General features: G+C 40.1%; 1 protein-coding gene across 1 annotated transcript in view; it reads right to left on the bottom strand.

Annotated features, from left to right (window-relative positions):
• The window catches only part of wdr32 (WD repeat domain 32), a 67,044-nt gene that overhangs the window by 38,188 nt on the left and 1,261 nt on the right, over positions 1 to 27,595 (bottom strand). Inside the window, exon 2 of the mRNA XM_028805815.2 lies at positions 7,311 to 7,424. Within this exon, the coding sequence (XP_028661648.1) occupies positions 7,311 to 7,424 (114 nt within the window). The remainder of the gene's footprint in view (positions 1 to 7,310; positions 7,425 to 27,595) is intronic.

The following is a 27,595-nucleotide window of genomic DNA, read 5'->3' on the forward strand; positions in this document are numbered from 1 at the left end:
ACACGGCTGACATGTCTCGCCTCGCCTTCTCCCCGCTCTGAGCTGCAGCCGGGGCCTGGGGGCGGGCACTCAGCGCCTGTGATTAACCCCTTACACGCCGCTCAAACATAGACATTTCTCAGACCGTGGTATCGGTCCCCGGTATCGGGGGACTTTTAACGAGTATGAGTACTTTAGAAAATGTGGTATCGAGGCCGATACCAGATACCCGTTTCGGTATCAGTGCATCCCTATTAACTATATATCTGTGATTAAAAACGTCTGAAAATACTACTAACCGTGTCAATAAATTGAAAAGAAGAAGAAGAAAGGCCTGGATTTATACAACCTAATCTGCTATTGCAAATGAAGGAAACACAGCAGCATACAGAGAAAATTACTCTGGGCTGTCCAACTTGGCGGCCACAATGATGATGAAGCAGTGTAACATCAAAGGGGATGAATATTCATACAATTAACTATTTAGTGTTTTGTATTTATAATTAATACAATTATAAATATATAATTAGATCAATTTGCATTTTTTTCACTTTAACATAAAATAGTTTTTTTTTTCTGTTGATCTGTCAAAAATGCCAAAATAAATCCACTGTGATTTAATGTTGTATAATAACAAAATGTGACGACTTTCAAGGAAGTGAATACTTTTTACAGGCACTGTAGATAACATAAGGCCACAGTTAACAAAATTTTAGGATTTGTTGTCGTAAACGCTGAGCTGAACACAAATCATATTAGAACTTTTCTGATCTTACCAATAATTTGGACAAAATAAATGCATACTTTTTTGTGAAGAATAATAAAAAAATAAACTTTCAAAGCCTTAGTAGCTAAACCCTATACAAGGAAGGTTTTAACGACAGGTGGAAGAAAAAAGTTTAACATGATTTGTCTTATTTCAGGTTTTAAATGAACCACAGCTGGAATTTCAATCCAGTGTGTAGCCTTTTGTTGTCCACTGTGTGTGCATACATAAATACATCAGATTTAGGACACACACGAACAAATCGACGACATTAGTTTAGTATAGTGATCCCCTGCTCTACTACAGTTCAGGTATTGCGGCCCTGCTATATTGCGGAAAAATTCAATAAGTACTTCCTACCTGTAGTGTACTTTGCAGCCAATTCATAACAAAGCATACGGTTTTCAGCAGTCACTACGGTAGACAAAGAGTTTCGCGTTACAGTACCCAGATGATTTCTTACAAGGCCCGTTACTGGCTGAAAGAGGAGACTCAACCAATCAGAGCGGGATTTTTGTTCTCTTGGGCTCTAATTGGCTGCTGCTAACGTGGTGTAATCTCGCAAGAATAACGAGCGTGGGTCCCCGACACATCTCAGTTCTCTGGGTATCGTGTAACCTTGCTTGTGGTCCGATTGTTGTGAGAAAACTTTTTATGAACTTTTCGTTTTGTTTTAAGCCCTGCGATGGCTCCCAAGCATCCTGCATCTTCGAAGAAGGGAAGGAAAGCGTTACGCGGACGTTGCTCGCCATTACAGCTTTAATGACTTGACGGTACACTACATTTATTATGTTACTCGTATCCTCAGCCCAACATCCACATATCACATGTGTTTACAAAGTGTGTTTTAATAAGTTTACATGTGTTTAAAGCGAGTGGGAGGGGTATTTTAAGGCTCAAACTATAAAAAAAAATGTTTATTTATATGGTCTTTCTATATCGCGGATTTTCACCTATCACTGATGGGTCTGGAACGTAACTTCCGCAATAGGCAGAGGATCACAGTACATATCTAGCAGATATATAAAGTATCAGTAAGTCATTAAAGAACACCATAAATTATGCAATTACATTTACTGATATTCATTATCACTTTACAAATTACACTTAAAACTTCTAGTAATTAAAAATGCAAACATATTGAATATCAAACAAATTGAACATTGTATACTGAATTTTGGTGTTACATATACAACCTTACTGCATTGTGAAATTCGTTAGCAATACAAATGAACTCTAAAGACAACAAGTAAACTCATGAGGTTTTCAGAACTGTTAATGTCAAATGGTAATAATAATATGTTGTTTCTGAAGTAGAAACATTTGAACTGGCAAAATTTATTTTCCCAAAATCTGAACAAATGAAAGAAGCCCAACCGTCTCACTCTTACTAAACCTGGATAATTTCCAGTGCGTATGTGGCAGTCATACCAGTCAGCTCATGCAGCAGGCCTGAAGGGAGCACTATTGAAAAAGAGTGGCTAAATTTAAATATCTAGGATCAAGGGTCGCCCAAGAAGGAAAACTAGATGCAGAGATAACGAATAAAGCTCAGTGTGGATGAAACGGTATCAGGGGTAGTGTGTGACTGAAGAATGAATGCAAAGGTTAAAGGTCAGGTTTTTAAGACAACGGTAAAACCAGCAATGATGTATTAGAACTGAGAAATGGAAAATAAAGGGAGAACTGCAGAAGAAATTAAATATGGCAGAAATGAGAATGTTGAGATGAATGTATGGAGTTACAAAAAAGAACCGAATAAGAAATGAGAGAATCAGTGGTACAACAAACATGGGAGATATTAGAGATATATACAGGAAAGCAGGTTGAAGTGGTATGGACATTTGATGAGGAAAGACAATGAATATGTAGGGAAAAGATGAACAGGAAGAAGAAGATGTGGCAGTGATATCTTAGTAGAAATTAACACTTTTTCAAACTGGGTTTTAAATTGATAAAAATTGTTGGGGGAAACGCAACTTTAGTCTAAGGCCGGAGTTATACTTCATGCGATGCGACGCATGCAGCAGCGGATGCTCCTGCTATGCAAGCGTTGAAGTGTTTATACTTGCGCGCGTACTTTACGTAGCAGAGCAACGGGCACTCAGCAGGCTCCTATCAATTATGGAGAATCCACTACATCCATTAAACAGTGTCATCTCCAGACAGAGGAGCAGTTTCAGCGACAGACTGCTGTCACTGTCCTGCTCCACTGACAGACTGAGAAGATCATTCCTCCCCCAAACTATGCGACTCTTCAATTCCACCAGAGGGGGTAAACGTTGAACATTATTCAAGTTATTGTCTGTTTTTTACCTGCATTTTTTATTACTCTTTAATTTAATATTTTTTTGCTGCTGGAGTATGTGAATTTCCCCCTGGGATTAATAAAGTATCTATCTATCTAAATCTGGAGGAATCCGCCAGGTGGCAGTGCAAGATATTATCACGGTGAGAACATGTTCGGCTTCTCTGTGCTGTGAATTGCCTGGAACACCCATTAAATTCCGATGGCACCTTACCGTAATATCTCTGAAAAGGATGTTTATTGATTAAATCCAGGGATGTGTCCATTCCAGCAAGCATTGGGCACGAGTGAAAATAATCCCTGGACGATGCCTCGGCTCATCGCAAGGTGAATACAAGCACACACATACACTAGCGTCATTTTAGCGGCACTAAATCCCCAAATCTGCATAACTTTGGAAGGAAACTGGAGCACACTGAGGAAACCCAGCAGGAAAACGTGTAAACTCCAGGCAGAGAATATCAGCGAGGTGACTCCCTGTAAGACAGCAGCGCTAACACTCCACAGAAGTGTCACCCCATGTGTGTAATTATAATAAAAATAATTCTTTGCATTTATATAGCGCTTTTCTCACTACTCAAAGCGCTCAGCAATTGCAGGTTAAGGGCCAGCAGAGTCCCTTTTGGCATTTACGGGATTCGAACCGGCAACCTTCCTATTGCCAGGGCATAACCCGAGCCTTATAGCCACCACTCCGTCCTATTAACATTATTCATTATTTAAATGAAAGTACCGATTTATCTGTAAAATGTAATATACATACTTTAACGCTTTTCATCATGAAAGTGATATCAAGTATAAATCTAAGGACTCTAAATGTGCAGAGAGTTGGAATATCATACATTTAATGTGTGTGGAGTGAAGATCTATTGCTGGCGATTCGCTGCTGTCAGGAGCAGAGGAAGCCCTAGAAAAAAAGAAGGCACCGTATGTGAGAATTTTAAACGTATCGTGTCATTACGATCGGGAATATGCGACACTTGAATATAAAAGCACCACGAATACATCTGTATGTCGGCATTTTGCTTCACCACATCGAACCATTTATCAAATATCGAAGCGCACACACCGATCTCGTAGGATCCACAAAGCGGCTTTCTGTGACATGTAGATAGAAAACATAAGACTCTGATGTCACAGTCCAACTTTTAGCACACTGCGCCCCCCGACTTTTTGCTGGTACTGAAACTCGCGCACGCGTTGCGTTAATTTCTGAGGACCTGCTCAGAAGACGCATCAAATGAACGCTCAGAACGCGTGGCGGCCATGATGCGAGCGCGTACACGTTCTGAGCGTGAAGTATAAATGAGCCCTTACAATGCCAATAAGAGGATGATGCTATGAGACAAAACAATAGGCCTGAATTACAATGCAAGACTCATTTTTGTAATCTATTGAAACAATGCGAACCCTCACCATGGTGACAAACTGCTGCTTTTATTTTACCCAGTATGGTTCCATAAGTCAACATATAGGTGCCTCAAAACATCATTTCAAAAACTGTCCTGTATTTCATTCATATCAAAATTTTCTTTTGAAGCAGATTATGGGCACACCTTCAATTTAAGCACATCAGTGCACTGTGTGTACATCTTATGATTGCAAACCTCATGCCCGACTCTCTTGTTAGATAGCTTGCAATGGCCATGTATGCAGCTTGAAAAGAAACCTGCAGCCCTAAAACAGAATGACCAGTCTCCATCTACAGTAAGTACAAACATTTTCAAATTCTGTTTTGATAAATCAATAGCAGAGATGTCAGAGACACTGTCAGAAACATTGCCGACTCCATTTCAGCCCATTTCACCCCAACTTCAGCACTGTTTTTTTTTTTTTTTAAACAATTTGAACAGTTAATTCAACATCATAGCAAGATTAGAAAGTGATGAGCAATCCCCCAGCCCACCTTGACTTCAAGTTGAAGAACTACTTTAAGTTTTAACACATGCTTCCTAAACGGAGCGTAGGCAAATGTATGATGTGGTGACTAATTTAGGTTGTCTGCATGTTAACATGTGGTCTCATTTCACATGTTGTGGTAACTCCAAAGACAGAACGATGCTTTTTGATGTTGCAATCAGAACTTTCAGAAAACAGCACATTACTATATTAATATCAATCAGTCCAGGCAAAAGAAATGATTATATATACATATATATATATATATATATATATATATATATATATATATATATATATGCAGCTGGAGATCCACAAAGGGAGAAAATGAATCACGTATCATAAGGTAGTTTCTATTCCTGAGCTTTCAGCCCCTGCCAGGGGCCTTCATCAGAGGATACTGCTTAGAATTACAAGAATCACACGCAATCACATGCAACGGTTAGTACAGACCTAAAAAAGAAGGTAGAGAAAAAAAGGTTAATATATATATATATATATATATATATCTCTATATATATATCTATATATATATATATATCTATATATATATATATATATAAAGCAAGTAGTCTTGCAGGACTTCAAAGTGTCTATTCGAGATGATCACGTCTCGACCCAAGATTTTTTTATATATTAGATAGCTATAGTGGTGGACGGCTGGGGAACCTGCCCAGCCAGGACCCCTAGATGGACCGGGAGAGGGACAATACCTCTCCTGGACCACGAGAGGACGCCCGGAGGATTATGGAACACTGGACTGCAGCACTTCTGCCACAACCGTAAGTGCTGCCGGAAGAAATTCCAAGTACGCCAAGAGTGTTTCCGAGTGCTCATGTGGCATTTCCGCCACACCAGGAAGTGCCGCCAGAAGATCGTAGTGAAGCACCTGGAGCACTTTTGGGACATTATAAAATGGGCCGCCTCACTCCATTAGAGGAGCCAGATCCAGGTGGAAGGTGGATGAAGCTGGAGAGGAGAGGAGTAGAGGTGGCAGAAGAAAAGAAGGAAAGTAAAGAAAACTGAAAAGGAACTGAGTTACTGTGGCGGTTTGGTGCCCTGTGTTGTGTGTAGAAGAGAAGGAGAAATAAAAATGTGTGCAATTCGGTGTCTGTCTGTGTAAGGGGGCTGTACCTCCACTATATACAGTATATATACATACATACACTATATATATATATATATATATATATATATATATATATATATATATATATATATATATATATATATATATATATATATATATATATATATATATACAGTGATCCCTCGCTATATCGCGCATCGCCTTTCGCAGCTTCACTCCATCGCGGATTTTATATGTAAGCATATTTAAATATATATCGCGGATTTTTCGCTGCTTCGCGGGTTTCTGCGGACAATGGGTCTTTTAATTTCTGGTACATGCTTCCTCAGTTGGTTTGCCCAGTTGATTTCATACAAGGGACGCTATTGGCAGATGGCTGAGAAGCTACCCAACTTACTTTCTCTCTCTCTCTCTCTCTCTCTCTCTTTCTTGCGCTGACGTAGGGGGTTGTGATCAGGGGGGCTGTGTGCAGCTGCTTCCTGAAGGACATGCTGCACGGAGCTTCGCATACTTAAAAGCTCAAAGGGCATGTATTGATTTTTTATCTCTCTATCTCTCTCTCTCTCTCTCTCTCTCTGCTCCTGACAGAGGGGGTGTGAGCTGTCGCCTTCAACAGCTTTGTACCGGCGGTGCTTCGCATACTTAAAAGCCAAAAAGCCCTATTGATTTTTTTTTTGACTGCTTGCTTTGCACTCCTTTGAAAAGGAAGATATGTTTGCATTCTTTTAATTGTGAGACAGAACTGTCATCTCTGTCTTGTCATGGAGCACAGTTTAAACTTTTGAAAAAGAGACAAATGTTTGTTTGCAGTGTTTGAATAACGTTCCTGTCTCTCTACAACCTCCTGTGTTTCTGCGCAAATCTGTGACCCAAGCATGACATTCTAAAAATAACCATATAAACATATGGTTTCTACTTCGCGGATTTTCCTATTTCGCGGGTGGCTCTGGAACGCAACCCCCGCGATGGAGGAGGGATTACTGTATACATATATATATATATATATATATATACATATACACACACACACACACACACACATATATACATACATATATATGTATTTTTTTTTTTTAATTGATTTTAGACAGAATATCAAAATACAACTGAAAATTAATCACACATTTTGTTATAGAACTACAGTAAGTTAGCTGGTGCTAAAATTAAACTTTAACATAAAAAAATAGAGTCACCTTAAGAGTAAATACTGACAGTAAAATCAACAGGACACCACATTCAAGCAAATAAGGAATTGTGAGCTCACTGACCTGATGTTGTTGACACAGTCTTCATGGGCCTCAACCAGCGTTTTAATGTGTGTTGAGGATATTGGATCGAACAAAAGAACTTCAGTTTGCTCACACGCTACGGTTAGTACAGACCTAAGAAAGAAGGTAGAGGAAAAAAAGGTTAAAAAAAAAAAGAACAGCTAAAAAAAACAAACATTTAAAAGCACAGTTTGAACAGACTTTACATATATTGCTGGAGTATGTGGAATATTCAAAATCTTCCAACAGGAGTTATCAGCTGGTTCCCCTTTGAGACAAAGGCCACTACTGTATTACTGTATGCCAGCATAGTCACAGTTTAGAAACTGGTAGCAAGATATGGGTGTTATGTTTTTGCAAAGTGTACAAAAAAAAAACAACTAATGGTAACATAAATCTTGAATGACAGATGTTCATTTGTGAATGAAAAAAGTTTGATAAATTAAGTTTGTCTCTGCCTGACTTTAAGACAGATAAACATCCAAATAAGTATGCAAAGTAACCCTATTACCTTAAAGCTATAAAAGTGAACTTTACTTGGTCAATAAAATATAGATAATTAAAATAAGAAATTAAGTCAAGACGTTTAGCCTAAAATTTAATTTATCTGCACTTATCTATAGAACTATGTGTTCTATGTAGTGTAGTAGCCAAACTGGCACAACTAACTCTAAATGTTGCATTTTTAGAAAATGTTCCATTTTTTCTCACTGATAGTTTGATTTTTGTACAGTGTTTACAATGCATGCCAACAATATTCTTCCTTTGCTGCTCCGGCTTCACATTCCTTGGAGGAGATGTTAAACATTGTATCATGCTACTCTCCTTTCGAAGTTGGAAGTTAGAACTCCACACAAGTCAGATTTCTAGGGCCCTATGATTTTTGTGATGCGGAAAACACGGACAGAATCACGGAATTAACACATAAAAACAGATTTTACATTTAAAAACTGAAATGTGCGGAATTTAGAGACTGAAGGGGTGACTGTTACAAAATTTCCCAATAAATTAGATGACTGAATAATCTGTAGTTCTATTTTTCGGATACTATTTTATAGTTTGTTGCTTTTCAAGCAAACGCAATTCTTGATAGAAATTCAGTCGGACCTCTTCTGTTTGTGCGCGTGTTTCTTGTTATGTTTTCTCGTTAAAGGGACGCGAATTAGCTAGCTGCATGGGACAGAAATGTCAAATCGAGCAGTATCAGACACCCCAACTATGTCGAAAAAACTAAGAAACACGAGCTTAACTGCAAAATTGAGGACACAACAATATCCCAGCGACTTTTACAAATGTGGACAACAACGTTTCTGCAAGTTTTGCCAACATACCATAGACTGGACACGAAAAGATACTTGCAATGGCCACGTCAAGTCTAAAACCCATCTCAAAAACGAGGAGAAATTAAGATCAAAAAGTGATCCCCTTCAGGTAACAATAGAAGAAATAAAATCGTCAGATGCAAGATGCCAGTTTGTAGAGGTCTTTGTGGCCATGCGAGTTGGACATACCACTCGAAACAATGATGAAGATGCGTCCTTTCTTTATTAAGCATTGTAATCAAGGAGGTGCGCTGGCAGAAAATGAGAGCAGCCTTCGTCAAACTCATTTGCCCCGTGTCTTTGAACAACATATGGACGACGTTCTTCGAAAGATTCGTGACAACAAAATTTATGTTGTAGTTGATGAAACCACAGAGAGCGGAGACCACATTGTTCTCAGCATAGTGATAGGTGAGTAAATATTTGGCTGTTTGGTAATTCTTTTATGTAGGCAGTTCTAATTGTACATGAAATTATATTTAACCGGTATTAACATTCTTTCCCATAGAAAAATGGTATTAGTGAACGGCACTGGGTTGTTAATGGGTTCCCTTTTAAAAATTAACAGCGATTTTTCTAGATTTTATCAATGCTTTGCCTCACAATGACGAGGCACACAAGGTCCACATTTGACTCTTCCGTTATAAACTCAGCACCTAAAAACCTGGGCAGATGAGCGGGCTTCTCCGCAGATGCAACGAGCCCTTAAAAGTGGGTCTCTCTCTCTCTTTTTTTTCTGTTTAATTCCCGGATTTAGCGTCTTGCAGATTAGTTTACTTTTGCTTTGTAATTAAATTATTGTAAAATCTGCAATAGATGAAGCTACAGATGTAATGATGCGCGTTTTCAAACTGTAAACATTTAAGGTTTAAGAATCATTAGAAATAATTTACATAATTACAATTACAGGTACTGAAGACCAGTATTTTTTGGCAGATGTTATCTTTATGGAGAGCTGCAGCTTTTCCTCAGGCAGCACTTCACAACAACCAACTGAATCTTAATGACATGTTAGCAGTGGTTACAGACAATGCACCATATTGTCGGAAAGCATACCAGGACTTTTTTAAAGGGGTTCTGCCTAACAGTGTACATTCAACCTGCTTGTGTAATGTCATCAGTTTGGTGGCAGCACTATAAATAAATACTTTAGTGAGGCTGCATCACTAGTGATGTGAGTAAACTCTGCCATCTTCAAGAAGCCTGCCAGGAACCCCCGAGGCAGGAAACACCAGGTGGGATAGCTGCTTCGAATCAGTAGGGCACCTCGCTGAACATATTCATCTCTACAAAAAGTTCTTTCTGACCGAGAACACATCAGGTCAGGCTGTAACAAATATCCTAGACCCGAAAAGTGAAATTAACCTTCATCTCAGAGGGATGCATCAAACTAGTAACAGCTCTTACAATTCTGGAAGGCACTCACTGTGCTACAGCAGTCTCAGCATACAGCATCATGGAGGATCTGGGCTCCGACTTGATGAATGGAACTGCAAACAGAACAGTACGCTGCTATGCTAATAACAAGCCATGAATTACAAGTGACATCAAGGGCCTTTTGAACCAGAAGAAAAGGCTTTTAAAGGCGGTGATCAGCATGAGCTCAAGCATGTGCAGAAGGAACTCCAAGTCCTGCTCAGGGCAGCGAAGAAGCAGTACAGGAGAAAGCTGGAGCAGAAGTTGCAGAATAACAGCATGAAGGAAGTGTGGGATGGGATGAAGATCATCACTGGCTGCAGCTCGAAGCGGGGTGCCACCATCAAGAGAGACATGGAGAGAGCAAACCAGATGAACAACTTTTTTAACAGGTTTGACCATCCTGACCCACTCTCACCTCAGAGTACTGCACCCTTCACCCATCCTTCTGCTGATACCAGCAAAGGAGAGAGTTTCCACCTAACCCACAATTACAGCATCCCAGGTAAGCAGAGAGCTGAGGAGACTTTGTGCCAGCAAAGCAGTGGCTCCAGATGGAATATCGCTACGACTGCTGAAGGCCTGTGTGTTGGAGCTGGGGAGTTCTCTACAGCAGTGGTCCCCAACCTTTTTGACAGCAAGGACCACTTTACTAGATGCAAATGTTTCCACGGACCGGTCTCCTTTGAGGATTCGGGGCGGGTTCGTAGAGCAGTTTTATACGCAATTTACATAACATTTCTATTATTATTAAGTTATTAAGCAGTTCGCATACATTTGCAACCTGAGATTGTTCTTCTTTTTTTGCATATAACAAAGACATATGCATTACATTTGTCATTCCAACAGATTGCACATCACAAACATCAACACAGCTATCTTTTTTTCTTGTCTGCTGTTTCTATAGGAGGGTGACAATTAGTTAAATTCCAATGGATGTTTTTCAAAAATAGTACGAGGAAAGTTCAAAGAAATAATATTTTTTTACAATGTTTCTGTTTGGGGATCGTTGTGCAAATGTGTACAACTGAGCTGCGACCACAGATCTAACTGCTCTGTGGATGATTCATTTAAGCATTTCAAGGTCACTTCGTTGTCATGAAAGTATCTGCTGAATGTACTTCATAGTAACGAGATTTCTATAGACTCGTGTCATACGGGGAAACTGTAGGGACCATAAAAATTCTTTGTTGTTATACTCTCTCACTTCGGTCTCTCTCTTCTCACTGCGCCGCTGCAAAGCCCCGCCTGCCAAGCGTTCTGAAAAGTCTGAGTGAGTCTGCCGTTGCCCGCAATTCTCTCGCTGCCAGACTGTCAGACAACTGCGGCCCAGTAGTGGGCCACGGACCCCTGCTCTACAGCACATCTTCAACCTGAGCCTGGAACAGGGGAGAGTCCCGAGGCTTTGGAAAACATCTTGCATTACCCCAGTCCCAAAGGTATCACGTCCTAGTGAGCTGAATGACTTCCGGCCTGTCGCTCTGATGTCACAAGTGATGAAGACCATGGAGCGGCTGCTGCTTCACCACCTGAGGCCACAGGTCCGTCACGCCCTCGACCCTCTGCAGTTCGCATACCAGGAGAAGGTGGGAGAGGAGGATGCCATTATCTACATGCTACAACGGTCCCTCTCCCACTTGGACAGAGGCAGTGGTGCAGTAAGAATTATGTTTCTGGACTTCTCTAGCGCCTTCAACACCATCCAACCTCTGCTCCTTAGGGACAAGCTGACAGAGATGGGTGTAGAATCATACCTGATGGCATGGATCGTAGACTATCTTACAGACAGACCTCAGTATGTGCGTCTCGGGAACTGCAGGTCTGACATTGTGGTCAGCAACACAGGAGCGCCGCAGGGGACTGTACTTTCTCTGGTCCTCTTCAGCCTATATACATCGGACTTCCAATACAACTCGGAGTCCTGCCACGTGCAAAAGTTCGCTGACGACACTGCTATCGTGGGCTACATCAGGAATGGGCAGGAAGAGGAGTATAGGAATTTAATCAAGGACTTTGTTAAATGGTGCAACTCAAACCACCTACAACTGAACACCAGCAAAACCAAGGAGCTGGTGGTGGATTTTAGGAGGCCCAGGCCCCTCACCAACCCCGTGATCATCAGAGGTGACTGTGTGCAGAGGGTACAGACCTATAAATACCTGGGAGTGCAGCTGGATGATAAACTGGACTGTACTGCCAATACTGATGCTCTGTGCAAGAGGACAGAGCCGACTATACGTCCATAGAAGGCTGGCGTCCTTCAACATCTACAATAAGATGCTGCAGATGTTTTATCAGACAGTTGTGGCGAGCGCCCTCTTCTACGCGGTGGTGTGCTGGGGAGAAGCATAAAGAAGAGGGACGCCTCACGCCTGGACAAACAGGTGAGGAAGGCAGGCTCTATTGTAGGCACGGAGCTGGACAGTTTGACATCCGTGACAGAGCGACGGGCGCTGAGCAGACTCCTGTCAATCACGGAGAATCCACTGAATCCACTGAACAGGATCATCTCCAGACAGAGGAGCAGCTTCAGCGACAGACTGCAGTCACCATCCTGCTCCACTGACAGACTGAGGAGATCGTTCCTCCCCCACACTATACGACTCTTCAGTACCACCCGGGGGGGTAAACGTTAACATTATACAAAGTTATTGTCTGTCTGTATACCTGCATTGTTATCACTCTTTAATTTAATGTTGTTTTTTATCAGTATGCTGCTGCTGGAGTATGTGAATTTCCCCTTGGGATTAATAAAGTATCTATCTATCAAAATAAGGATCAGTTGTGCTAGTTTACTGTTTCATTAAAAGGAATGTAAAGTGCCATTTCATTATTGTTTGTTGTAGCTGTTACTACTTACAACAAAAAAAAAAACAGAATTTGTGAAAAAAATAAAATGGATTCCATAGGACCCTAGATATCCAACTTGGAAACTCAGGGCTGGTCTGTCAAGTCTGAGTTTGTCCGACTTATTGTGACGTCAATCCCAAATGGCTACGTACATTGTGAACTTTAGTCAAAGCTGTTGTATTTTACTGTTTATTATCACTTCTGTCAATCTGTGTCTTATTAAATCAGCTGTACACACAGTGTTGTCCAACTGTTATATGTGGACATTTTGCTACGGTGCTAGGACACGTAAAATTCCATGTAATGCATTGTTATCAACCGCTATTTAATCCAATGGAGGAAGCAAACAAAGGTTTTCCTAGACGTGTCCATATTGGTTTTCTGAATGTTTTACAGGAATTTGGTCAACTTGTGTGTGATGTCATTCTCAGATCCAACATTCAATTTCCGAGGTAAATAGAATGCAGCACCAAAGTAAACCCCGCAATCATTGTAATTTTTTCTTTTTCTTTTAATAACTTGGTATCCCCACCTTCTATTTGTAATTTACCTTCTTGTTACTTGTATGTAACTAATCTACAAAACCCAGTATTTTACAAATATGAGATGAGACAAAACTAATCAACACACTGGAATTAACAATATTTAAATATAAGCATTACAACTATGAGCTCCATCTCGCATCTCAAACCAAAATGAAAAATGACATCATAGGATAAGCAGTGGGGAAGAATGAGTGAAACGATGCATCTTTTTTCAAAGTCTGGTAATTAAGTTTCCTGAAGAGAAGGAGGAGACCCTCGTAGCCAACACAGCTTCCACACGTATATATGAAGGCACCTGCACAGGCACTAGCAGGGACAGTCAGACAATAAGAAAAGCTCTTTAAGAAATGGAACACAGATTTCACTGATCAGCACAGTAAAGGTTGTCCATGAATTGCCTCTGTCAAAAGTAGAATTTTTGTAAGCAAACTTAATTTTAAAGAAATTAAAAACAAGGAGGACAAAATGGATACTGAAGGCAAAAAATGAAGGAAAACTACATACTAAAACTGAAACCAGTATTCTGTTTACAGCTATCAGTAATGTGGGCTTCTGGGAACAAGTAAATATCAATATACGTAACTGACTCTCATTTTCGTTAGCACTTTGTGCCTTACACTTTGAATATGGAGAAAAGGGCTATATAAATAAATAAATAATAATAATTATATATATAATATATAACATAAATAAATAATCTATAATAATAAAAGGCAAAGCCCTCACTGACTGACTGACTGACTCACTCACTGACTGACTCATCACTAATTCTCCAACTTCCCGTGTAGGTGGAAGGCTGAAATTTGGCAGGCTCATTCCTTACAGCTTACTTACAAAAGTTAGGCAGGTTTCATTTCGAAATTCAAAGCGTAATGGTCATAACTGGAACATATTTTTTGTCCATACACTGTAATGGAGGAGGCGGAGTCACGTATCGCGTCATCACGCCTCCTACGTAATCACGTGAACTAAAAACAAGGAAGAGATTTACAGCACGAGTCACACGCGGGAACGAAGGTAAATGACGTTAATTTTTGACTGTCTTTTAATACTGTGTAAGCATACATATTAACACATGTGCAATTAAACGTGTGCATTTACGGGGTGATTTCTCAGGCTTAAAAGCTCACCTTTTATCAAACGCGGGAACAAAGGTAACTGACGTTGTTCACTGTCTTTTAATACTGTGTAACCATACATATTAACACATGTGCAATTAAACGTGTGCATTTACGGGGTGATTTCTCAGGCTTAAAAGCTCGCCTTTTACTAAAAAGGTAAATGCAAAACTATTTTCAATCACTTTATTGAAACGCTCCCGTTAAGGATTGCAATAACATATTCGCGAGATAAAAGAACGAAGTAGGGGGAAATGGAGGAACAGCCGCAAACAGCGAAGAGCAAAAAATTAATTAAACAATTGAGAACGGAGCGAGTTAAGCATACAAGCATGTTCATAAGGGAAACAAAGCACGGTGTAAAACGTAAGTTTATATTAAGTTTATAGAAACGCTCCCGCTGCGGATTGCAATAACATATTCGCAAGATAAAAGTTTAATGAGAAGACACGAGGTATAAACGAACCACACGCCGTGGCGCAACGTTAGGGGCAACAGTTTCAACCATTCTATGATCTGCTTCTCGCAACTGAAAGACGGCACATGGCGGATGTTAGCCGACTTGCTGACCACAACGTTAGGGGCTTCAACTATGGCGCTGACGCCACATCTCAGTGCCAACACTTTGCAGACTGTACTTAAAAGACACGCCCTCCTCACTGGACAGTTAAAAACACCAATCAAACTAACGATGACATCAAGTATTACCCAATCCAAAGTAGGAAAGGAGGCATCTTCATAAAATGCGTGTGGGATGATTTGCATGAGACGCTGCTTTAAAAAAAAAATTATAAAAAAAATACGGGATAAATCCCGTCCAGTATTGATTCAAAACGGGACGCGCAATTTCATTCTCAAACGCGGCACGATTCCGTATTTTAAAGGACGGGTGGCAACCCTACAGTGCCAGGTAACCACCCATACAATCACATTGTGATTCAGACTAGGAATGCAATGAATGTAATTACCCCGATCTACATACAAGGCGAAAGTCTTGCAACATTCAAAGATGATGGTTTGGGATAAGTACACCATACAACATAAAAGAGCTTATGAAGCCTTGAACCGAAAAAAGCAAGATCTCAGAGATCGTAAAAAAAAAAAATAGGAGGTAATGTCGTTTTACTCGCTGTACATTTTAGTCAAACATTACCAGTTATTCCACGAGGGAGACCAGCAGATCAACTCAACGCGTGTTTAAAATCCATGCTTCTCCCACGCTCGGTTATATGTCGCGTGTTCTCGGGTAGGTGCACCAAAAAATGTATACATTTAAGCATGTAATGGGCAAAGAAAAAATGAGGTATACCCGAAGGCACTGCAGTAGTACTTAATGTAACTTTACTTCTTAAATGTTAATGTTTTACTGTTTAATAATTTATACGCTTCTTATATGTTGTTCAAATTCTTTTATCAAAATACCACTGACAGCGCAATGCACGATAACATGGAGTGAATACACCATACGCATCCGCCCACGGCTGCCCTGCTGTGCGCAGATAGGAGTTGATTCTACAATAAAATAAAATAAAGATAAAAAGAGTAATACAATCATTACCCATAAAGCGGATAGTAGACGTGACGTACTATATGTGTACCACATTTCAAGTGTATAGGTGAAACGGTTTGCGAGCTACAGGTCATTTAAAATCCTGGACAGACACACAAATTGCCACAGTAGCAAATTACAGAAGAAGATTTTACTGTTTAATAATTTATATTTATATGAAATGTGCTTCTTATATATTACTTCATATTCTCATATGATAATGATGTTAATGTTTATATTGATTTCTGTGTTATTAAAACTGCATGTATGTGTGTATATGTATATATATATATATATATATATATATATATATATATATATATATATATATATACTAGCAAAATACCCGCGCTTCGCAGCGGAGAAGTACTGTGTTAAAGAGGTTATGGAAAAAAAAGGAAACATTTTAAAAATAACGTAACATGATTGTCAATGAAAGCCCGTTTCAGTCAGTAAGTCTTATGTGTGTGTTTATGTATGTGTGTATATATATGTAGATGTGTATATGCAGATATGTATATATATGTATATGTATATAAATGTTTATGTGTGTGTGTATATTATATAGATATATATATTATATATATATATATATATATATATATATATATATATATATAAAAGATAGCAACAGTTATAACAATGACAACACAATTACATTGACAATCATGTTACGTTATTTTTAAAATGTTTCCTTTTTTTTTCATAACCTCTTTAACACACTACTTCTCCGCTGCGAAGCGCGGGTATTTTGCTAGTATATAAGTAAATAATAACAACTAGTCATCCCACGTAGCAGTGAAACAGGACAGTGAGGAGGGCCCTGCCCGGCTCCCCACTCCTGATGTCATGCTTCCCCCTTCCCTCGGCCCACTGCGTCTCTCTCGGATTAGCGCGAATATATTGCTCCTGCAAGCGAACTACGATTCTTAGCGTGATGAGAGAAGTTGCAAAATCAACCGGAATGTTCAAGCAAAATATAGAAAAAAAACCCAATCTAAATCTGTACAGTAGTTCTCTCATTCGCTAGCTAAGTGGAGGTAAGTGGGTGGCGGTGACTAAGTCAGTATGATCCGGACGACTCAGATTATTCCGTCAACAGCGCGGAGTCTGCATTACAGCGCTTGAATGACGTATCCATCGCCGAGGACGAGATCACGGTCTCGTTTGATGTTATATCACTATACACCATGATCCCGATCCAACTGGCCACAGAAACATTATTAATGAAACTGGATAGTGACCCCACCATAGAGACAAGAACCAAACTGTCCATCAAAGACATAATGCACCTAATATCACTTTGCCAAAAAACGCATTTTCATTTCAACGGCAAGTATTACACACAGAAAGAAGGCATGCCGATGGGATCACCGTTATCTGGACTCCTAGCTGAACTGGTAATGCAACGATTTGAAAACATAGCTTTATCCCAGATTACACCCAAAATTTGGATACGCTATGTAGACGACACATTCGTCATATTAAGAAAGAACCAGCTGAATGAGTTCTTCAATCATATTAACACAATATTCCCCGCAATCCAGTTCACAATGGAAAAAGAAAACAATCGACACATCAATTTCCTGGACATTTACATCAAAAGAAATAGTGACGCCACCCTGACCACAAGTGTTTACCGCAAACAATGCTACGCAGACAAGATTCAACAGTTCACCAGCAATCACCCGGTATCTCATAAACGGAGCTGCGTGAAAACCCTATTTAAACGAGTCCACACGCATTGTAATACCAAGGAAACAAAAATTAATGAGAGACGCTATCTGTTTCAACTTTTCACCTCGAACGGATACTCAAAATCATTCATTAATCGGAGTCTACACAGCAGACGCCAAAGGAATCAGCATACAATCAACGTAAATCAGAACCCCCACCCCATCTGGCATTCACTCCCGTATCACCATAATGTGTCAGAAGGCACGGCATGCACCCTGACCAAGTGGGGCATCAAAATAGCACATAAACCCACCAACAATCTGCGCATGGTCCTGTTTAATGCTAAAAACAAAAAATCGACAGCCGAAACACGAAACGCAGTTTATAGTATTCCATGCAATTCTTGCTCAGCTGTATACATAGGACAAACGTCAAAAAAAATCTCAACACGTGTACAGGAACATCGCAACGCCGTCAGAAGAAAGGACGCACTATCTTTGATATATGCACATACTAAATCGACAGGACACACATTCAACTGGGACAACATAAAAGTAAAATTTAAGGCCAGTACAAAAAGCGCCAGAGAGTTGGCCGAGTCTTGGCTATCAGATGAAAACGCCATCAACAGACACTTGGACATAAACCCAGCATATGCCAACTTAAGAAGGACATATGCACATTAATTAAACGATAATTAAACGATCATACTGACTTAGTCACCGCCACCCAAAATACTGAATGTGTTGCTATATATTGCCTGTGATTCTTGTAAGTCTAAGCATTATCCTCTGATGAAGACCCCTGATAGGGGTTGAAAGCTCAGGAATAAAACTATTTTATGATACGTGATTCGTTTTTTCTCCCTTTGTGGATCTCCAACTGCAAATATATATATTCAGTGGTGTGAAAAACTATTTGCCCCCTTCCTGATTTCTTATTCTTTTGCATGTTTCTCACACAAAATGTTTCTAATCATCAAACACATTTAACCATTAGTCAAATATAACACAAGTAAACACAAAATGCAGTTTTTAAATGATGGTGTTTATTATTTAGGGAGAAAAAAAATCCAAACCTACATGGCCCTGTGTGAAAAAGTAATTGCCCCCTTGTTAAAAAATAACCTAACTGTGGTGTATCACACCTGAGTTCAATTTCCATAGCCACCCCCAGGCCTGATTACTGCCACACCTGTTTCAATCAAGAAATCACTTAAATAGGAGCTGCCTGACACAGAGAAGTAGACCAAAAGCACCTCAAAAGCTAGACATCATGCCAAGATCCAAAGAAATTCAGGAACAAATGAGAACAGAAGTAATTGAGATCTATCAGTCTGGTAAAGGTTATAAAGCCATTTCTAAAGCTTTGGGACTCCAGCGAACCACAGTGAGAGCCATTATCCACAAATGGCAAAAACATGGAACAGTAGTGAACCTTCCCAGGAGTGGCCGGCCGACCAAAATTACCCCAGGAGCGCAGAGACGACTCATCCGAGAGGTCACAAAAGACCCCAGGACAACGTCTAAAGAACTGCAGGCCTCACTTGCCTCAATTAAGGTCAGTGTTCACGACTCCACCATAAGAAAGAGACTGGGCAAAAACGGCCTGCATGGCAGATTTCCAAGACGCAAACCACTGTTAAGCAAAAAGAACATTAGGGCTTGTCTCAATTTTGCTAAGAAACATCTCAATGATTGCCAAGACTTTTGGGAAAATACCTTGTGGACTGATGAGTCAAAAGTTGAACTTTTTGGAAGGCAAATGTCCCGTTACATCTGGCGTAAAAGGAACACAGCATTTCAGAAAAAGAACATCATACCAACAGTAAAATATGGTGGTGGTACAGTAATCCCTCCTCCATCGCGGGGGTTGCGTTCCAGAGGCACCCGCGAAATAAGAAAATCCGCGAAGTAGAAACCATATGTTTATATGGTTATTTTTATATTGTCATGCTTGGGTCACAGATTTGCGCAGAAACACAGGAGGTTGTAGAGAGACAGGAACGTTATTCAAACACTGCAAACAAACATTTGTCTCTTTTTCAAAAGTTTAAACTGTGCTCCATGACAAGACAGAGATGACAGTTCCGTCTCACAATTAAAAGAATGCAAACATATCTACCTCTTCAAAGGAGTGCCTGTCAGGAGCACAGAATGTCACATAGATAGCCCTATTGATTTGTTTGCATTTCTCTCTGTTTGGCTTTTAAGTATGCGAAGCACCGCGGCACAAAGCTGTTGAAGGCGGCAGCTCACACCCCCTCCGTCAGGAGCAGATAAAGAGAGAGAGAGAGAGAGTGAGTTTGTTTTTCAAGCACAAATCAATACGTGCCCTTCGAGCTTTTAAGTATGCGAAGCGCTGTGCAGCATGTCGTTTCAGAAAGCAGCTGCACAAAAGATAGCAACTTGAAGATAATCTTTCAGCATTTTTAGACGAGCGTCCGTATCGTCTAGGTGTGCGAACAGCCCCCCTGCTCACACCCCCTACGTCAGGATCACAGAAAGTCAGCGCAAGAGAGAGAGAGAGAGAGAGAGAGAGAGAGAGAGAGAGAAAGTAAGCTGGGTAGCTTCTCAGCCATCTGCCAATAGCGTCCCTTGTATGAAATCAACTGGGCAAACCAACTGAGGAAGCATGTACCAGAAATTAAAAGACCCATTGTCCGCAGAAACCCGCGAAGCAGCGAAAAATCCGCGATATATATTTAAATATGCTTACATATAAAATCCGCGATGGAGTGAAGCCGCGAAAGGCGAAGCGCGATATAGCGAGGGATTACTGTAGTGTGATGGTCTGGGGTTGTTTTGCTGCTTCAGGACCTGGAAGGCTTGCTGTGATAGATGGAACCATGAATTCTACTGTCTACCAAAAAATCCTGAAGGAGAATGTCCGGCCATCTGTTCGTCAACTCAAGCTGAAGCGATCTTGGGTGCTGCAACAGGACAATGACCCAAAACACACTAGCAAATCCACCTCTGAATGGCTGAAGAAAAACAAAATGAAGACTTTGGAGTGGCCTAGTCAAAGTCCTGACCTGAATCCAACTGAGATGCTATGGCATGACCTTAAAAAGGCGGTTCATGCTAGAAAACCCTCAAATAAAGCTGAATTACAACAATTTTGCAAAGATGAGTGGGCCAAAATTCCTCCAGAGCGCTGTAAAAGACTCATTGCAAGTTATCGCAAACGCTTGATTGCAGTTATTGCTGCTAAGGGTGGCCCAACCAGTTATTAGGTTCAGGGGGCAATTACTTTTTCACACAGGGCCATGTAGGTTTGGATTTTTTTTTCTCCCTAAATAATAAAAACCACCATTTACAAACTGCATTTTGTGTTTACTTGTGTTATATTTGACTAATGGTTAAATGTGTTTGATGATCAGAAACATTTTGTGTGACAAACATGCAAAAGAGTAAGAAATCACGAAGGGGGCAAATAGTTTTTCACACCACTGTGTATATGTATATATATATATATATATATAACAGGTGAGATTTTCCAGTAAGGTAGATTAATGTTTTAAAGTGAAATAGTTCCAGTAATTGTGGTGCCGATATATATATATTATAGATATATATATATATATATATATATATAATTATGGATATGCTAAGGGAGTTGACCACTGGCACACTGAAAGAATGCCTGCTGAAAATGGGGCTTTGCAGTCATATGTGAATAATAACTTAAAAATATTTTACATTTACTTATTCGATGGACACCTTTTTCCAAGGCAACTTACAACATTTATGATACAACCAGTAACGGCCAATCTCTGGACAGGGCGCCAGCCCATTGCAGGGTGAACACACACACACACACACACACACACACACACACACACACACACACACACACACACACTTGGGCCAGTTATTATCGCCAATCTACCTACTCACATTATTTGACTCCAGTAACGGCGCACTGCACACACTTGACTTGAGCATTCCTAGTCTTCATCCTCTTTCTCTGTACGTTTAGCATTCGTTTGCTCAGAGGTCGATGAACTTGCTGCTTCCTGAGCAGCTATTCTCATCTCCACCCTAGCAGCCCGCTTCTTCTCTTCTTTCGTCGTCATTTTTTTGCATTAAAACTGATTAAGTCAGTGTTTGTGTTTCAATTACTTAGTACGTTTTCTTTAATTTTTCACTAATGTTGGCACTTAAATCATTCTTAAGGCAGATTGAAGACTTAAGATATGAAGAGGTAGGGGAAGTGAAAGCGAAACTGGTAGGGATGATAACAGCGCTTGTACGCATGAGCCGCCCTACAGTCCTCTGCCAAGAGTTGATTCTACAATAATCCATCCATTATCCAACCCACTATATCCCGGTCACAAGGGTCTGCTGGAGCCAATCCCAGTCAACAACTAAGGCAGGAAACAAACCCCGGGCAGGGCGCCAGCCCACTGCAGTGATTCTACAATAAAATAAAATAAAAATAAATAAGAGTAATAAAAATCATCACCCCGAAAGCGGACAGTAGACGTCACGTAGTACATGTGTACCAAATTGCAGGTCAATTGCTCAAATGGTTTGCAATCTACAGGTGATTTAAAATCCTGGCCAGACAAACGGACAGCCATGGTAGGGTATTATATAAAAAGATTGTTTCCATTTCTTTTGGTTTTCCAGTTGGAACACAGGCAGGTGAAGTGACTTCCTCAGGGTCACACAGATTTGAACCCACAACTTTAAGGCTTGAAGTCCAAAGCCTTAACCCCTACACCACACTACCTGTCTAAAAATCAGTTGTTTCAAGCAGCACAAGCCATTAGCAACACTGGTAATGTCTTGACTAATTTAACAGTGTCTTGACAATATTGATGTCTATCAAAGAAAAACTTATTGGCGATGCCAAACTTTTGACTAGCTGTGCATACGTCCACACTAAACTGGCAGTGTGATGCAGTAGTAAGGGCTTACTTATACTTCACACTCAGAATGCCCACATGAACGCATCATGGCTGCCACGCATTCCCAGCATTCATTTGATGCGTCCTCTGAGCAGGTCCTCAGAAATTAACGCAGTGTGATAAAAGTCGGAATGTGACAGAAGAGTCTCTGCTTACTATCTACATGTGACAGAAAGCCGCTTTGAAGATCCTACGGGATCGATGTGCGTGCTTCGATGTTTGATGAATGGTCCGATACGGTGAAGCAAAATGCTGACATACAGATGCATTCGTGGTGCTTTTATATTCAAGAGTGGCATATTCCCAATCATATTGACACGATACATTTTAAAAGTCTCACATACCATCTTCTGTGTTGTCTTTTTTTTCCTCGGGCTTCCTCTTTACCTGACAGCAGCAATTCCCACACAGAGCACATTAAATGTATGATATTCCAACTCTCTGCACATTTAGAATCCTTTCCTGATGAAATGCATTAAAGTATGTATGCTACATTTCACAGATAAATCGGTAATTTCGTTTAAATAATGAATGCACACATGGGGGTGACACGGTGGCGGAGCAGTAGCACTGCTGTCTCGCAGGGAGTCACGTCACTGGTATTCCCTGCCTGGAGTTTGCATGTTTTCCTGCTGGGTTTCCACAGTGGGCTCCGGTTTCCTTCCAAAGATATGCAGATTTGGTGACACTAAAATGACGCCAGTGTATGTGAGTGCTTGTATTCACCTTGTGATGAGCTGATGTCCCATCCAGGGACTGTTTCTGCCTTGTGCCCATTGCTGGAATGGACACATTCCTGGATTGATGGATTTAATCATTAAACATCCTTTTCAGAGATATTGCGGTAAGGTGTCATCGGTATTTAATGGATGTTCCAGACAATTCACAACAGAGCGAAGCCGAACCTGTTCTCACCGTGATGATATCTCACACTACCACCTGGTGGATTCTTCCAGATTTACATAAAGTAAAGGGTAAAGTAGAGGGCACAGACCTATAAATACCTGGGAGTGCAGCTGGATGATAAATTGGACTGCCAATACTGATGCTCTGTGCAAGAGAGGACAGAGCCGACTATACTTCCTTAGAAGGCTGGCATCCTTCAACATCTGCAATAAGATGCTGCAGATGTTCTATCAGACAGTTGTGGCGAGCGCCCTCTTCTACGCGGTGGTGTGCTGGGGAGAAGCATAAAGAAGAGGGACGCCTCACGCCTGGACAAACTGGTGAGGAAGGCAGGCTCTATTGTAGGCACAGAGCTGGACAGTTTGACATCCATGGTGGAGCGACGGGCGCTGAGCAGGCTCCTGTCAATAATGGAGAATCTCAGACATCTCAGAAAGATGTCACTGATCGGCACCGGACACGGCACTGCCTCTATCAAAAGTCCAATTTTTTTTGTAAGGAAACTGAACTTTAAATAAACACAAAATAGGGAGGACACCATGTATACTAAAAAAGGCAAACTACACGCTACAACTGAAAACTGTATTCTACTTACAGCTGTCAGTAAGTCAGTCATGTTGGCTTCTTGGAACAAATAAACAGGAACTTATTTAACTGACTCTCAATATGGTTAGCACTTAAACACTTTACGATTTTACCTTAAGCAGTCTGAACGTTGGCCCTAAATAAATATTGCTGTAAGACTGTTATAGTAATTGTGGTGTCAGGGTCACTAGGACTTGCACGTAATAATTTCACTTTACTCCTCACTCTTGACAATAATGACCCTATAGAGGCTCTTAGGCTAAGGATCTGCGCTGGTATCTCGAAGGTTGCCGGTTCGAATCCCCGTCACTGCCAAAAAAGATCCTACTCTGTTGGGCCCTTCAGCAAGACCTTTAACCTGTAATTGCTCCAGAGGCGCTGTACAATGGCTGACCCTACGCTCTGACCCCGAGAGGTATGCAGAAACTAACAAATTCCTAATACAAGAAATTGTATAAGGCGAAATAAAGAACAAAACAAAATTAAAACATGGCTACCACAGCAGCGTGGTGTTTGGCACTGCAGCCTCACTGCTGATGAATCCGCAGTTCAAGTCCCAAAGGAGGAACTGTTTGTGTGGAGTTTGCACAAGCAACACTTTCAAAGACAAAAGGGTGGCATTAACAGCATGATGCAGGTCGTTTCCAGTTCAGTTTATTCTTTTACTGAGGTTCACAGAGTACAGAATTATAAAGATATAATGCAGCAACAATAATGAACATCACAGCCATCAACATTTATGTTTTTGAACACACACACAACTAATCAAACAGACAAATAATACAGAGGCCTAATGCTAAAAGGTAAGCCAAATCATGTTATCACAAGTTCTACCTAACACAAGACCTTGTTATATAATGCGCTATTGTGGCTGTCTGTTTGTCTGTCCAGGGTTTTAAATCACTTGTAGCTCACAAAACATTTGACCAATTGACCTGAAATTTGGTACTCATACACTATGTACCAACCACAATCCACTTTCGGGGTGATGATTTTTATTACTCTTTTAATTTTGATTTTATTGTAGAATCAACTCTCGACAGAGGGCAGCACGGTAGCGCATGCATACGGGCGCAGTTCTCAATCCCTGCCACCTTTGCCATCTCTTCCCCTACCTCTCAATATCTCAATTCTTGAGGCAGATAGCTAGAGGATATAATCACTAACACCTTTGCCGTCACTTCCCCTACCTCTTCATATCTTAAATCATTCTTGATGCAGATTGAAGAGTTAATTGCCAGCTTAAGTGAAAAATTAAGGAAAACGTACTAAGTAACTGCAACACAAACACTGACTTAATCAGTTTTAACATGAAAAGATACCGATGAAAGATGAGAACAAGCAGGTCGCTAGGGTGGAGAAAAGAGCCGCAGCTCAGGAAGCAGCAAGCACATCAACCTCTGAGCAATCGAATGGTAAACGTACAGAGAAAGAGGATGAAGACTAGGAATGATCAAGTCAAGTGTGTTCACTGCATGTTATCGTGTGTGCAGTGCGCCATTACTGGAATCAGATAATGTGAGTAGGTAGACTGGCGATAATAACTGGCCAGAGTGCACATGTGTGTGTTCACCCTGCAATGTGCTGGCACCATGTCCAGGGATTGTTCCTGCCTTGTACCCAGTGTCTGCAGTGATAGGTTCAGGATTCTGTGCAACCTTGCCCTGGATTAGCAGGTTTATGGGACAGATGGATGAGCTGCTGTATTCAAAGTTAAACTCTCATGGTCGACACACCTTAAACATGCAGGCACCAGTATAAGCATTAGCAGTGTCTGACAATGAGAAAAGCGCTTTGAGAAAGGAAATTATCGATCAGGACTATTTACAGGCTGTCCATAAACTGCCTCTACCAAAAGTAACATTTTTATTAGAAAACCAAACTTTAAAGAAATCAGGGAAGATACCATGCATACTAAAAACAAAAAAGCTACAACTGAAAACAGTATTCTGTTTACAGCCAGGAAGTCAATCATGTGGGCTAATTAGATCAAGTAAATACCCACTTACTTAACGGACCCTCATTTTAGTTACCACTTTCTAAATTATGAATGTTGGCCCTAAATATATACTGCTGTGTCAAACATGTTCTGGGAATGTAGAGGTACATTTTGAAGTAAGATACGAGTACTACCAGGGTCACTAGCACACATTAGTAAGAATTTCACTATATTTTTAACATGTGATAATGACAGACAGATAGACAAACAGGAAAGGCACTACATCTGATAGATAGATAGATAGATAGATAGATAGATAGATAGATAGATAGATAGATAGATAGATAGATAGATAGTAAAGGCACTATATGATAGATGGATGGATAGATAGATAAGGCACTATAAGATGGATAGATAGATAAGGCACTATAAGATGGATAGATAGATAAGGCACTATAAGATGGATAGAGTATATTTTTAACATGTGATAATGACAGACAGATAGACAAACAGGAAAGGCACTATATCTCATATAGATAGATAGTAAAGGCACTATATGATAGATGGATACATAGATAGATAAGGAGATAGATAAGGCACTATAAGATAGATGGATAGATAGATAGATAAGGCACTATTAGATAGATAGATAGATAGATAGATAGATAGATAGATAGATAGATAGATAGATAGATAGATAGATAGATAGATAGATAGTAAAGGCACTATATAATAGATGGATACATAGATAGATAAGGAACTATAAGATAGATGGATAGATAAGGCACTATAAGATAGAGAGAGAGAGTGTGAGTATTTGTCCCCAGGAGGAAATGTGTCATTATACACAAGCTCCATACATACAGTAAGTACATAGGTCTGAACACAAAATGACTAAAAAGAAACAAAGAATGAAAACTACTTACTTCTCAGTTAGACTCGTAGTCAAACATTATACAGGCATTTTGCCATCGAAACAAAGAAACTGTTTCTTCACATTGTGTCAGAGAAATGGTGTGCAGAATTGTTTAACAATAATGACCCTATGCAGACCAATACAATTAAAAACACTTTATTTGTTCCCAGGGGAAACAAACAAACATATATATATATTATATATATATATATATATATATATTATATATATATATATATATATATATATATATATATATATATATATATATATACACACACACACCAATAATGCCCCTATACATAGCTATACAATTAAAAACACAACAGGTCATAACTTGGCTAGCACAGTAGTCTGGCGGTTAGCACTGCAGCCTAAAAGCCAAAGAGTCCTGGGTTCAAATTCTACACCTGTTTGCACATTTCAAAATACAAGAGTGACATTAACAGCATGATGCATTTTGTTTCCACTTTAGTTTATTCTTTTACTGAGGTTCTCCGAGAACACAAATGTATGGGTATAATGTGGCAACAATAATGAGCACAGC

This window comes from Erpetoichthys calabaricus, chromosome 7 (assembly GCF_900747795.2).
Source record: "Erpetoichthys calabaricus chromosome 7, fErpCal1.3, whole genome shotgun sequence".
NCBI lineage: Eukaryota > Metazoa > Chordata > Cladistia > Polypteriformes > Polypteridae > Erpetoichthys > Erpetoichthys calabaricus.